This window comes from Hyperolius riggenbachi, chromosome 4, assembly GCF_040937935.1.
Source record: "Hyperolius riggenbachi isolate aHypRig1 chromosome 4, aHypRig1.pri, whole genome shotgun sequence".
Taxonomy (NCBI): Eukaryota; Metazoa; Chordata; class Amphibia; order Anura; family Hyperoliidae; genus Hyperolius; species Hyperolius riggenbachi.
The window spans coordinates 69,974,449-69,988,688 of record NC_090649.1 but is presented as its reverse complement, the minus strand read 5'-3'; the positions used below and the strand labels follow the sequence as shown (position 1 = coordinate 69,988,688).

Here is a 14,240-nt window from a genome sequence, read left to right as displayed (position 1 = left end):
TGACTGAGTGTCCTAGACTCCTAGTACAGTAAGAGTAAGTAGTAACAGTAAGTAGAACTAACTAATTACAATAATCAATCAGCGATCAGAAGGAAATGGAGTGTGGGTGTGTGTACACTCAGACAGTGAGTGCACGCACGCAGGAGCTAGTAGCCTATGAACACAGTGACTGAGTGTCCTAGACTCCTAGTACAGTAAGAGTAAGTAGTAACAGTAAGTACAACTAACTAATTACGATAATCAATCAGCGATCAGAAGGAAATGGAGTGTGGGTGTGTGTACACTCAGACAGTGAGTGCACGCACGCAGGAGCTAGTAGCCTATGGACAGTGACTGAGTGTCCTAGACTCCTAGTACAGTAAGAGTAAGTAGTAACAGTAAGTAGAACTAACTAATTACAATAATCAATCAGCGATCAGAAGGAAATGGAGTGTGGGTGTGTGTACACTCAGACAGTGAGTGCACGCACGCAGAAGCTAGTAGCCTATGGACAGTGACTGAGTGTCCTAGACTCCTAGTACAGTAAGAGTAAGTAGTAACAGTAAGTAGAACTAACTAATTACGATAATCAATCAGCGATCAGAAGGAAATAGTGTGTGTTGTGTGTGTACACTCAGACAGTGAGTGCAGTGCGCACACGCAGGAGCTAGTAGCCTATATGAACAGTGACAGTGAGTGTCCCTACGGGTACAGTAAGAGTAAGTAGTAAGTAAGTACAACTAACTAACAATAATCTATCAGTAATCAGAAGGAAATAGAGTGTGTGTACACACAGACAGTGAGTGAGTGCACACACGCAGGAGCTAGCTAGTAGCCTATAAACAGTGACAGTCAGTGAGTGTCCTACTCCTAGTACAGTATAACTACAATACTATTAGTAAAGGACAGCAGAAATACTGGTATAGATGAGAGAAATAAACAGAGGACAGCTGCCCACAGAGGCAAGGCCCCCCTGAGGCCTAAACCTGTAAGCTTGCAGCAGCTGCCTGTCTCTAATGTAACACACAAGCTACTAACTAAAATACAATGTCTATCTAACTAACAACAATATAGGTGTATATGGCAGGTGTAGGTGAGCAAAAACGCTAGGTAAATGATCACAATAGAGCACTTGCTAAGCCAAAGCACAAAGGAGCAACTCTCTCTCTGTACAAGTCTCAGGCAAGCATGGAGAAACGGAACATGGCGGCCGCTATTTATAGGGTAGGGGCTGGCCAGGGTCCCCCTCTGTGATTGGCTGCCGTCAGAGGGCCTGGGAGCCCTCTGATTGGCTCTAAGGACATCAATCTGGGCTATGACGCTATTCGAGCTCGGTACCGAGCTCGAATAGCGCCGAGTTGCTCGAATAGCTCGAATAGTGAATGGGCTATTCGAGTGTACTCGGATAGCCCATTCGAATAGCTCCAGCTATTCGGAGCTCGAATACCGAGCTCGAATAGCTGAAAAAGAGCTCGAATATTCGAGCTACTCGAATATTCGAGCTCTGCTGAGCACCACTGCAGGGAGCACCTTTAGATAGGCATTTTCACTCATTCCTAGTTACAACTGACACTTTATTTTACAGTTATTCATTTTTCAATTGAGGTTCTCTTTGCTATTTTCTTATATTCATAGATGATTGGAAAAAAGACAAAACTTTAGCATCGTGTTGTTCATTAATGTATGTTCTGTGTTTTTCCTACTTTAGTTTGAAACCTAGCTTAACAAAAATATTCACGTGAAACTATTTCTTTTCCCAGAATTTCATTCAAACTGTTGACATTGTGGTGAAAAACACCAGTGCTTGGGTATCAGCGACTAACCAAAGTGTACAAATTCTGAGTTCTGTGGAGACCTTTGCAAAAAAACTCAACTTCAGCGGCACTTTCGACTTAACCACCAGTTCAAAGCTCAGCACCGTTCAGCTTTTTGGAAAAACTGTGAGCAGTCATGATGGCTACTTCGTGAATTTTACCTTGTCTAACTTAACCAGTGATGTGGTCATCAAAAATAACTCATTTTCCAATAACTCTATTAAAGTGATCACCATCACATACGGTACTATGAAGAATATTTTTCCACAAAACAAAACAAATATTATCAATGGATTAGTGATGTCAACAGTCATTGGTAAGGACTCCACAGACAGCCTCAGTAAGGACTTTGAAATAAATATGACATTCAGTATAAGTAATACTTCACTGCAAAAACCAGCATGTGTCTGGTATGACTTCAACAGTAATATCTGGAACACCAGTGGTTGCACCATAGGAGAGGCACCTAGTGGTTATGTCTCCTGCTCATGTAACCACTTAACTTCATTCTCAATCCTGATGGGACCAGCACCAGCAGATGAAGACAAATACAAATTTCTGGACATTATTACTTATGCTGGAGTAGCAATATCACTATTTTGCTTGTTGTTGACCCTATTCATAGAGGCTTTAGTATGGAACTCAGTTATCAAAAACAAGACCTCTTACCTACGTCACGTCTGTCTGGTAAATATTGCCGTTACCCTTCTTGTTGCCGATATCTGGTTTATTATTGGTTCAAACCTTCAGAGAAAAAGTACGGAAGTCAGTACGTCGAGTGCTTGCAAAGCTGCTGCCTTTTTTACCTTCTATTTCTATTTGTCTTTATTTTTCTGGATGCTGACCACAGGACTTATCCTCTTTTACCGTATGGTCTATATCTTGCATGACATGAGTAGAAAGACCATGTTAACCATCGCTTTCCTCTTAGGCTACGGTTGTCCACTCGTCATCACAGTTGTAACTGTGGCTTCAACTGAACCCAGCGGACAATTTACTAGTGACAGATTTTGCTGGTTGAACTATTTAACATCCAAATCGTTCCTAGCCTTTGTGGTGCCCGCTTTAACCATTGTGTTTATTAACCTTATTATCTTGGTGGTGGTCATTGTTAAACTGATGAGGCCAACCGTTGGGGAACACCGTGGGCAAGAAGAAAGGAAAATTTTAATTGTACTGGCCAAAACCACTGCCGTCCTCACGCCGCTCCTTGGAACTACCTGGGGATTTGGGCTCGGAGTCGCAGTTGTCCAACCTTCAGATCCTGGGTATTTAGCCATCCATGGCATCTTTGCAGCACTCAACTCTTTCCAGGTAAATATATATTTATGCACACACCACACACACACACACACACGTCAGGGGATGAGCAGCACAAACCAAATTTTATGCAATACTATGCAAAGCATGCATGCAGCACTGGAAAACCCCAATCTCCATAAGAAATATATAAATACAGAGGGGCTGCAGGACACAACAGGAAAACAGTGGCAGGGGCTCTTGGTTACGCTTTAACGCATTTAAGCTCACCAACTGCGCCAAAGTGTCCCCTATCTGGTGAGCCCTACTCTAACCAGGCAAAAATGCTAGTTTTTATTAGCGTTCTAGTGGGAACCATGCCAAAAGCCCAAGGGTCAGCTAAATGGGAGAAATTAAATTAAAAACACCTCACCTTACACTAGCTACTAACTGAACTATGTCACCTGTTTTCCTGTTGTGTGCTGCAGCCCCTCTGTATTTATAATATATATATATATATATATATATATATATATATATATATATATATATATATATATAATTTTTTTTTTTTTTTTTTTCATGAAAGGCATAAATAATGCATAACTTGCAGCCTCCTTAGGGTTTATGATTATTTCTGGATTTTAGTGTCTGAAAATGGTCACAAAGGAAGGTAGGAAAGAAAGGTGCTGGCACTGCAGCTAAGGGTGCAGGCAGGGAGGATTGCAGGGGTGCAGACCAGGTATCCGGTGCGATGCAGATAGACCAGCGTGCTCAGGCTCAGATAGATATCATATGCAGGCAGAGAAAAAGATGAGAAATGCCGGCACTGCTGTAAACTGCTTGTTTATTCAGAACACATGGTGCAACATCGTGGATTCAAATTTATGCATATTGAGAAGTAACATATCCAGGTTTGCTGGTAAAGCTGTGCGGTGGGTGCTGGGGGATGAGAGCCTTACAGCCGTTTCGCGCAGATGCGCTTCTACGGAGGCTGCGGAGGGCGGCTGTCTGCTGTCAGTTAAAATCCTAAACAGATCAGCTTGCAGCCAATTGCTGCTAAAGGCACCGCCTCCTCTCCACCAAGGGCGGCCAATAACACGCTGGGTTACAGTTCAATCCAGCATGGGACGCATGGGGAGTAGCACTTCCTGGATACGGTGGCCTAAATAGGACAAACTTATTAGAAGTCCTTTGCAAGTCTGCATAAGGCTATTTTACAAGGGGAAATTATATTGACAGTGCACTAATATATGTAGAATTTACAATATGATATAATTAATTTCAAAACCCATAAAAAGTGTTAAAAAGGGACCCGAGGGTCTGTGCTACAAAAAATAGTCGAAGAGGTATAGAACTAAAAATGCGCTGTAATATGCGCATAATCCTGGGTAACTCAGATTGAGGTAAGGAGGTCAGGTCAGTAATATAGCTGAAAATGGTGCAGCATGCTTTTAGACCCTAAATAGATCTGCTGCAGCCCTGCACATTACACACCTCCCCTGGATCCAGCTCGGGGTTATCGCTCTGAGCTACAGATTTGCGGCCGGAGCCTGACTCGGGATTTATTGCTAAGGAGGTTAATGATAAAGGACTGGGGGGCTCTTCCAGCAATTACATGTATTCACCTGCGGCATCCCTGACATGGGGGATCCCTCTCGCGAACCCTTCAACTTTCTTGCGATTCCCTGTGGTCTTATCTTCATTCCGTGGCGGCGATCCCTCGGCATCCCTCGGCAATGACATATCCCTTGGAGAGTCCTCGTGATGATGATGCATGCGCCACATGCAGCGTCATCACATCTGGCGGCAAATTCTAATCTTTTGTATTGGATTTAATAAAATACATAGCAGCCAACATTAAAGTAAATATGAATATATATATATATATATATATATATATATATATATATATATTTATTGTTTTATATTTTTTTTTAATTAAGCACATTTCTTTATACTGTATGTATGCAGCTTGCAAGATCACAACTTGCAAGCGGTCCGCAAAAATGCATACACTATAGAGAAATGCATAAAAAATTGGTTCTACTTCTGATACAAAATCTGGCTGGGGAGGTTAGATGAGATTGTGTGCTTGGTGTGGCCTATAATGTGTTGTCAACATGCTGATAATGTATGTTTTTTCTGGTATACGAAAGGTATTATGTAACATGCTAATTTGATTGTTCTTGTTCGTTTTTGATTGCCTTCATTTGAGCATGAAAAATCAATAAAAATTCTCTGATTAAAAAAAAAAAATCTAATACAACTGGTATAAGTTGGTAAATAAGTTTATTAGCACAAAAATCTAGTTTTGTGGGTTAATGTTCGCTTCTCCAGGTCAATAACAATGTCAAATTGAGAAAGACACCCCTAGCCAGGATCATGCGCATTCGTATGCAGCAAAATGCATGGGTTTTTCAAAGCAGCTAATGTAGTTGATACAGAAAATGCATATAGTGTGTATAATTGTGTTGCAGGAGAAAAGTTTTTTTCTTTCCTGCATGCAACAAAATGAGTGTGTGCACTAGCCCATTGATTAACATTGGTTGCCATTTTAAATGCATTTTCCTATGTAGAAAACGCCGACAAAGGCAGACAAGTGTGAACCCTGCCTTACTCATGTTCCAGCATTTTGGCACTGCTATCAACCTGAAGAAGTGGCAGTAAACTGTTGAAACGTGTAATCTTGATTTTGTGCTAACAAAAGTACTTTCCAACTTGTGTTGCTACATCCCCCTTAAAACCACTTTCTCTTTTAAAGCGGATCCGAGATGAAAAACTAACTATAACAAGTAACTTATCTATACATCTTATCTAAAGTTTAAATAGATTACACAGCAAATCTAGCTGCAAACAGCTTCAACAGAATAAGATTATTCCTTCCTGTGATACAATGACAGCAGCCATGTTGTTTGTAAACATTACACAAAGGCAGGCTTATCTGCATCTTGAGCAAAAAAACCTAATCCCCCCTCCTCCTCCCCTCTGCCTCTGAAATCTCTGGCTAGTAATACCTCCCCCTCCTCCTACCCAGCCTGAGTTACCATAAGCCCTTGCTACTGTCTGAAAATGCCAAGGCACTCTGAAAAGCTGTGGGCGAGGCTTGTTTAGTTTATAAACATACATATATCCAGGCACATCGCCTCTAGTTAGGACATTAAATAAATTATTAAGGAAAGGGAGGTGCTGAAGGGGGTGTGGCTAGAAAACAGCAAAAATCTATTAACCCTTCGCACACTCACATGCAAATGTTCACACAATTGCATTCACAGATTCACTCATCCAGGCACAACTGTTATCCCTACAGCTAAATTAAAAGCCAGGGTTTTAGTTCACAGAAGAATGCATTCTTATGCTTAATCACCTATACTGCGCAGAAGTACCCAGGTAAACATAGGTGTCCTAACTCTGGCCCTGTAACATGCATAGTGCAGACATGCAAACACATTCATTGCATCAAACCTATCAATGGATTAGGAGCACACATCCTAACTTCCTCTCCTGGGAAAGACAGTGCATCTTACCAATCGCACAAGGGAGCTAATGTTATGTGTCCATGTGCACAATGCGCATACACCAGCATAAGCTGTCTGCATGCTGACAAACATACAGGGGAAGGGGGAGTGCACCGAATTGGACCCTAGCCACAGGGGTCAATGATAAGAATAAACATACATATATCCAGGCACATCGCCTCTAGTTAGGACATTAAATAAATTATTAAGGAAAGGGAGGTGCTGAAGGGGGTGTGGCTAGAAAACAGCAAAAATCTATTAACCCTTCGCACACTCACATGCAAATGTTCACACAATTGCATTCACAGATTCACTCATCCAGGCACAACTGTTATCCCTACAGCTAAATTAAAAGCCAGGGTTTTAGTTCACAGAAGAATGCATTCTTATGCTTAATCACCTATACTGCGCAGAAGTACCCAGGTAAACATAGGTGTCCTAACTCTGGCCCTGTAACATGCATAGTGCAGACATGCAAACACATTCATTGCATCAAACCTATCAATGGATTAGGAGCACACATCCTAACTTCCTCTCCTGGGAAAGACAGTGCATCTTACCAATCGCACAAGGGAGCTAATGTTATGTGTCCATGTGCACAATGCGCATACACCAGCATAAGCTGTCTGCATGCTGACAAACATACAGGGGAAGGGGGAGTGCACCGAATTGGACCCTAGCCACAGGGGTCAATGATAAGAATAAACATACATATATCCAGGCACATCGCCTCTAGTTAGGACATTAAATAAATTATTAAGGAAAGGGAGGTGCTGAAGGGGGTGTGGCTAGAAAACAGCAAAAATCTATTAACCCTTCGCACACTCACATGCAAATGTTCACACAATTGCATTCACAGATTCACTCATCCAGGCACAACTGTTATCCCTACAGCTAAATTAAAAGCCAGGGTTTTAGTTCACAGAAGAATGCATTCTTATGCTTAATCACCTATACTGCGCAGAAGTACCCAGGTAAACATAGGTGTCCTAACTCTGGCCCTGTAACATGCATAGTGCAGACATGCAAACACATTCATTGCATCAAACCTATCAATGGATTAGGAGCACACATCCTAACTTCCTCTCCTGGGAAAGACAGTGCATCTTACCAATCGCACAAGGGAGCTAATGTTATGTGTCCATGTGCACAATGCGCATACACCAGCATAAGCTGTCTGCATGCTGACAAACATACAGGGGAAGGGGGAGTGCACCGAATTGGACCCTAGCCACAGGGGTCAATGATAAGAATAAACATACATATATCCAGGCACATCGCCTCTAGTTAGGACATTAAATAAATTATTAAGGAAAGGGAGGTGCTGAAGGGGGTGTGGCTAGAAAACAGCAAAAATCTATTAACCCTTCGCACACTCACATGCAAATGTTCACACAATTGCATTCACAGATTCACTCATCCAGGCACAACTGTTATCCCTACAGCTAAATTAAAAGCCAGGGTTTTAGTTCACAGAAGAATGCATTCTTATGCTTAATCACCTATACTGCGCAGAAGTACCCAGGTAAACATAGGTGTCCTAACTCTGGCCCTGTAACATGCATAGTGCAGACATGCAAACACATTCATTGCATCAAACCTATCAATGGATTAGGAGCACACATCCTAACTTCCTCTCCTGGGAAAGACAGTGCATCTTACCAATCGCACAAGGGAGCTAATGTTATGTGTCCATGTGCACAATGCGCATACACCAGCATAAGCTGTCTGCATGCTGACAAACATACAGGGGAAGGGGGAGTGCACCGAATTGGACCCTAGCCACAGGGGTCAATGATAAGAATAAACATACATATATCCAGGCACATCGCCTCTAGTTAGGACATTAAATAAATTATTAAGGAAAGGGAGGTGCTGAAGGGGGTGTGGCTAGAAAACAGCAAAAATCTATTAACCCTTCGCACACTCACATGCAAATGTTCACACAATTGCATTCACAGATTCACTCATCCAGGCACAACTGTTATCCCTACAGCTAAATTAAAAGCCAGGGTTTTAGTTCACAGAAGAATGCATTCTTATGCTTAATCACCTATACTGCGCAGAAGTACCCAGGTAAACATAGGTGTCCTAACTCTGGCCCTGTAACATGCATAGTGCAGACATGCAAACACATTCATTGCATCAAACCTATCAATGGATTAGGAGCACACATCCTAACTTCCTCTCCTGGGAAAGACAGTGCATCTTACCAATCGCACAAGGGAGCTAATGTTATGTGTCCATGTGCACAATGCGCATACACCAGCATAAGCTGTCTGCATGCTGACAAACATACAGGGGAAGGGGGAGTGCACCGAATTGGACCCTAGCCACAGGGGTCAATGATAAGAATAAACATACATATATCCAGGCACATCGCCTCTAGTTAGGACATTAAATAAATTATTAAGGAAAGGGAGGTGCTGAAGGGGGTGTGGCTAGAAAACAGCAAAAATCTATTAACCCTTCGCACACTCACATGCAAATGTTCACACAATTGCATTCACAGATTCACTCATCCAGGCACAACTGTTATCCCTACAGCTAAATTAAAAGCCAGGGTTTTAGTTCACAGAAGAATGCATTCTTATGCTTAATCACCTATACTGCGCAGAAGTACCCAGGTAAACATAGGTGTCCTAACTCTGGCCCTGTAACATGCATAGTGCAGACATGCAAACACATTCATTGCATCAAACCTATCAATGGATTAGGAGCACACATCCTAACTTCCTCTCCTGGGAAAGACAGTGCATCTTACCAATCGCACAAGGGAGCTAATGTTATGTGTCCATGTGCACAATGCGCATACACCAGCATAAGCTGTCTGCATGCTGACAAACATACAGGGGAAGGGGGAGTGCACCGAATTGGACCCTAGCCACAGGGGTCAATGATAAGAATAAACATACATATATCCAGGCACATCGCCTCTAGTTAGGACATTAAATAAATTATTAAGGAAAGGGAGGTGCTGAAGGGGGTGTGGCTAGAAAACAGCAAAAATCTATTAACCCTTCGCACACTCACATGCAAATGTTCACACAATTGCATTCACAGATTCACTCATCCAGGCACAACTGTTATCCCTACAGCTAAATTAAAAGCCAGGGTTTTAGTTCACAGAAGAATGCATTCTTATGCTTAATCACCTATACTGCGCAGAAGTACCCAGGTAAACATAGGTGTCCTAACTCTGGCCCTGTAACATGCATAGTGCAGACATGCAAACACATTCATTGCATCAAACCTATCAATGGATTAGGAGCACACATCCTAACTTCCTCTCCTGGGAAAGACAGTGCATCTTACCAATCGCACAAGGGAGCTAATGTTATGTGTCCATGTGCACAATGCGCATACACCAGCATAAGCTGTCTGCATGCTGACAAACATACAGGGGAAGGGGGAGTGCACCGAATTGGACCCTAGCCACAGGGGTCAATGATAAGAATAAACATACATATATCCAGGCACATCGCCTCTAGTTAGGACATTAAATAAATTATTAAGGAAAGGGAGGTGCTGAAGGGGGTGTGGCTAGAAAACAGCAAAAATCTATTAACCCTTCGCACACTCACATGCAAATGTTCACACAATTGCATTCACAGATTCACTCATCCAGGCACAACTGTTATCCCTACAGCTAAATTAAAAGCCAGGGTTTTAGTTCACAGAAGAATGCATTCTTATGCTTAATCACCTATACTGCGCAGAAGTACCCAGGTAAACATAGGTGTCCTAACTCTGGCCCTGTAACATGCATAGTGCAGACATGCAAACACATTCATTGCATCAAACCTATCAATGGATTAGGAGCACACATCCTAACTTCCTCTCCTGGGAAAGACAGTGCATCTTACCAATCGCACAAGGGAGCTAATGTTATGTGTCCATGTGCACAATGCGCATACACCAGCATAAGCTGTCTGCATGCTGACAAACATACAGGGGAAGGGGGAGTGCACCGAATTGGACCCTAGCCACAGGGGTCAATGATAAGAATAAACATACATATATCCAGGCACATCGCCTCTAGTTAGGACATTAAATAAATTATTAAGGAAAGGGAGGTGCTGAAGGGGGTGTGGCTAGAAAACAGCGAAAATCTATTAACCCTTCGCACACTCACATGCAAATGTTCACACAATTGCATTCACAGATTCACTCATCCAGGCACAACTGTTATCCCTACAGCTAAATTAAAAGCCAGGGTTTTAGTTCACAGAAGAATGCATTCTTATGCTTAATCACCTATACTGCGCAGAAGTACCCAGGTAAACATAGGTGTCCTAACTCTGGCCCTGTAACATGCATAGTGCAGACATGCAAACACATTCATTGCATCAAACCTATCAATGGATTAGGAGCACACATCCTAACTTCCTCTCCTGGGAAAGACAGTGCATCTTACCAATCGCACAAGGGAGCTAATGTTATGTGTCCATGTGCACAATGCGCATACACCAGCATAAGCTGTCTGCATGCTGACAAACATACAGGGGAAGGGGGAGTGCACCGAATTGGACCCTAGCCACAGGGGTCAATGATAAGAATAAACATACATATATCCAGGCACATCGCCTCTAGTTAGGACATTAAATAAATTATTAAGGAAAGGGAGGTGCTGAAGGGGGTGTGGCTAGAAAACAGCAAAAATCTATTAACCCTTCGCACACTCACATGCAAATGTTCACACAATTGCATTCACAGATTCACTCATCCAGGCACAACTGTTATCCCTACAGCTAAATTAAAAGCCAGGGTTTTAGTTCACAGAAGAATGCATTCTTATGCTTAATCACCTATACTGCGCAGAAGTACCCAGGTAAACATAGGTGTCCTAACTCTGGCCCTGTAACATGCATAGTGCAGACATGCAAACACATTCATTGCATCAAACCTATCAATGGATTAGGAGCACACATCCTAACTTCCTCTCCTGGGAAAGACAGTGCATCTTACCAATCGCACAAGGGAGCTAATGTTATGTGTCCATGTGCACAATGCGCATACACCAGCATAAGCTGTCTGCATGCTGACAAACATACAGGGGAAGGGGGAGTGCACCGAATTGGACCCTAGCCACAGGGGTCAATGATAAGAATAAACATACATATATCCAGGCACATCGCCTCTAGTTAGGACATTAAATAAATTATTAAGGAAAGGGAGGTGCTGAAGGGGGTGTGGCTAGAAAACAGCAAAAATCTATTAACCCTTCGCACACTCACATGCAAATGTTCACACAATTGCATTCACAGATTCACTCATCCAGGCACAACTGTTATCCCTACAGCTAAATTAAAAGCCAGGGTTTTAGTTCACAGAAGAATGCATTCTTATGCTTAATCACCTATACTGCGCAGAAGTACCCAGGTAAACATAGGTGTCCTAACTCTGGCCCTGTAACATGCATAGTGCAGACATGCAAACACATTCATTGCATCAAACCTATCAATGGATTAGGAGCACACATCCTAACTTCCTCTCCTGGGAAAGACAGTGCATCTTACCAATCGCACAAGGGAGCTAATGTTATGTGTCCATGTGCACAATGCGCATACACCAGCATAAGCTGTCTGCATGCTGACAAACATACAGGGGAAGGGGGAGTGCACCGAATTGGACCCTAGCCACAGGGGTCAATGATAAGAATAAACATACATATATCCAGGCACATCGCCTCTAGTTAGGACATTAAATAAATTATTAAGGAAAGGGAGGTGCTGAAGGGGGTGTGGCTAGAAAACAGCAAAAATCTATTAACCCTTCGCACACTCACATGCAAATGTTCACACAATTGCATTCACAGATTCACTCATCCAGGCACAACTGTTATCCCTACAGCTAAATTAAAAGCCAGGGTTTTAGTTCACAGAAGAATGCATTCTTATGCTTAATCACCTATACTGCGCAGAAGTACCCAGGTAAACATAGGTGTCCTAACTCTGGCCCTGTAACATGCATAGTGCAGACATGCAAACACATTCATTGCATCAAACCTATCAATGGATTAGGAGCACACATCCTAACTTCCTCTCCTGGGAAAGACAGTGCATCTTACCAATCGCACAAGGGAGCTAATGTTATGTGTCCATGTGCACAATGCGCATACACCAGCATAAGCTGTCTGCATGCTGACAAACATACAGGGGAAGGGGGAGTGCACCGAATTGGACCCTAGCCACAGGGGTCAATGATAAGAATAAACATACATATATCCAGGCACATCGCCTCTAGTTAGGACATTAAATAAATTATTAAGGAAAGGGAGGTGCTGAAGGGGGTGTGGCTAGAAAACAGCAAAAATCTATTAACCCTTCGCACACTCACATGCAAATGTTCACACAATTGCATTCACAGATTCACTCATCCAGGCACAACTGTTATCCCTACAGCTAAATTAAAAGCCAGGGTTTTAGTTCACAGAAGAATGCATTCTTATGCTTAATCACCTATACTGCGCAGAAGTACCCAGGTAAACATAGGTGTCCTAACTCTGGCCCTGTAACATGCATAGTGCAGACATGCAAACACATTCATTGCATCAAACCTATCAATGGATTAGGAGCACACATCCTAACTTCCTCTCCTGGGAAAGACAGTGCATCTTACCAATCGCACAAGGGAGCTAATGTTATGTGTCCATGTGCACAATGCGCATACACCAGCATAAGCTGTCTGCATGCTGACAAACATACAGGGGAAGGGGGAGTGCACCGAATTGGACCCTAGCCACAGGGGTCAATGATAAGAATAAACATACATATATCCAGGCACATCGCCTCTAGTTAGGACATTAAATAAATTATTAAGGAAAGGGAGGTGCTGAAGGGGGTGTGGCTAGAAAACAGCAAAAATCTATTAACCCTTCGCACACTCACATGCAAATGTTCACACAATTGCATTCACAGATTCACTCATCCAGGCACAACTGTTATCCCTACAGCTAAATTTAGTTTATAGGGAATTAGAGTATTAAAAAAAAAACAAAAACGTATTTGTCTTGAGGAATGCCCTATGAACTATATGAAAGGAACACAGTTATGCAATGAGTAAAAGTTTATCTCGGATTCAATTTAAGAGTGAATTGAAAGATTATATTAATTTTTGGGCTACTCCTCCCTCCATACACGTTATATTGCCTCTGGTAGGACGTCAATTTTTTTGCACGTATTTAATTTCATACATACTTGTTTTCTGGAGTGAGACAATCACCTTCCACAAGTCCGATACCCGAGTGGAGACGGGGGGGGGGGGGGGGGGATTGTTCCCACAGATACAGATAGTAGTTGCTCGACCTGGCTACCAGGGCTTGTTAGTGCCACCTTTTATTTTATAAGCTGGTCTCTTGAAAGGTGTGGATATCATAATCTTCACACTTATAACAAGTAAAGACATGAAAAACGCCTGATATGAAGAATGGACCCCTTTAAAGGAAGGAGTGAAGAAGTAGTTGGGGGTCCCTCACAGCTTTGGACCCCCCTGCTCCCCTGTAGATACACCTGTGCACTTTTAGAATAAAATCACTTATTTTCTATTCTGAAATACTAATATGTGTATTTTTTTTTAAACTAGGGTTTGTTCATTTTGATATCGACTGTGTTGCTGGACCAAAAGGCAAGTAGTAACCTATCATTATCATCTTATTATTAAAGTGAACCTCCAGACTAAAACTCTACTC

At 42.3% G+C, this 14,240-nt stretch overlaps 1 protein-coding gene across 9 annotated transcripts in view; it reads left to right on the top strand.

The window, feature by feature from the left end:
* Nucleotides 1-14,240, top strand: part of LOC137570379 (adhesion G protein-coupled receptor F5-like) — a 271,619-nt gene that overhangs the window by 226,966 nt on the left and 30,413 nt on the right. For 8 of the 9 annotated variants that reach the window (XM_068279056.1, XM_068279057.1, XM_068279055.1 and 5 more), the window contains 2 exons: nucleotides 1,740-3,107; nucleotides 14,135-14,176. In XM_068279056.1, coding sequence (XP_068135157.1) covers nucleotides 1,740-3,107; nucleotides 14,135-14,176 — 1,410 coding nt within the window. The remainder of the gene's footprint in view (nucleotides 1-1,739; nucleotides 3,108-14,134; nucleotides 14,177-14,240) is intronic. The other variant, XM_068279064.1, reaches the window with a different exon arrangement.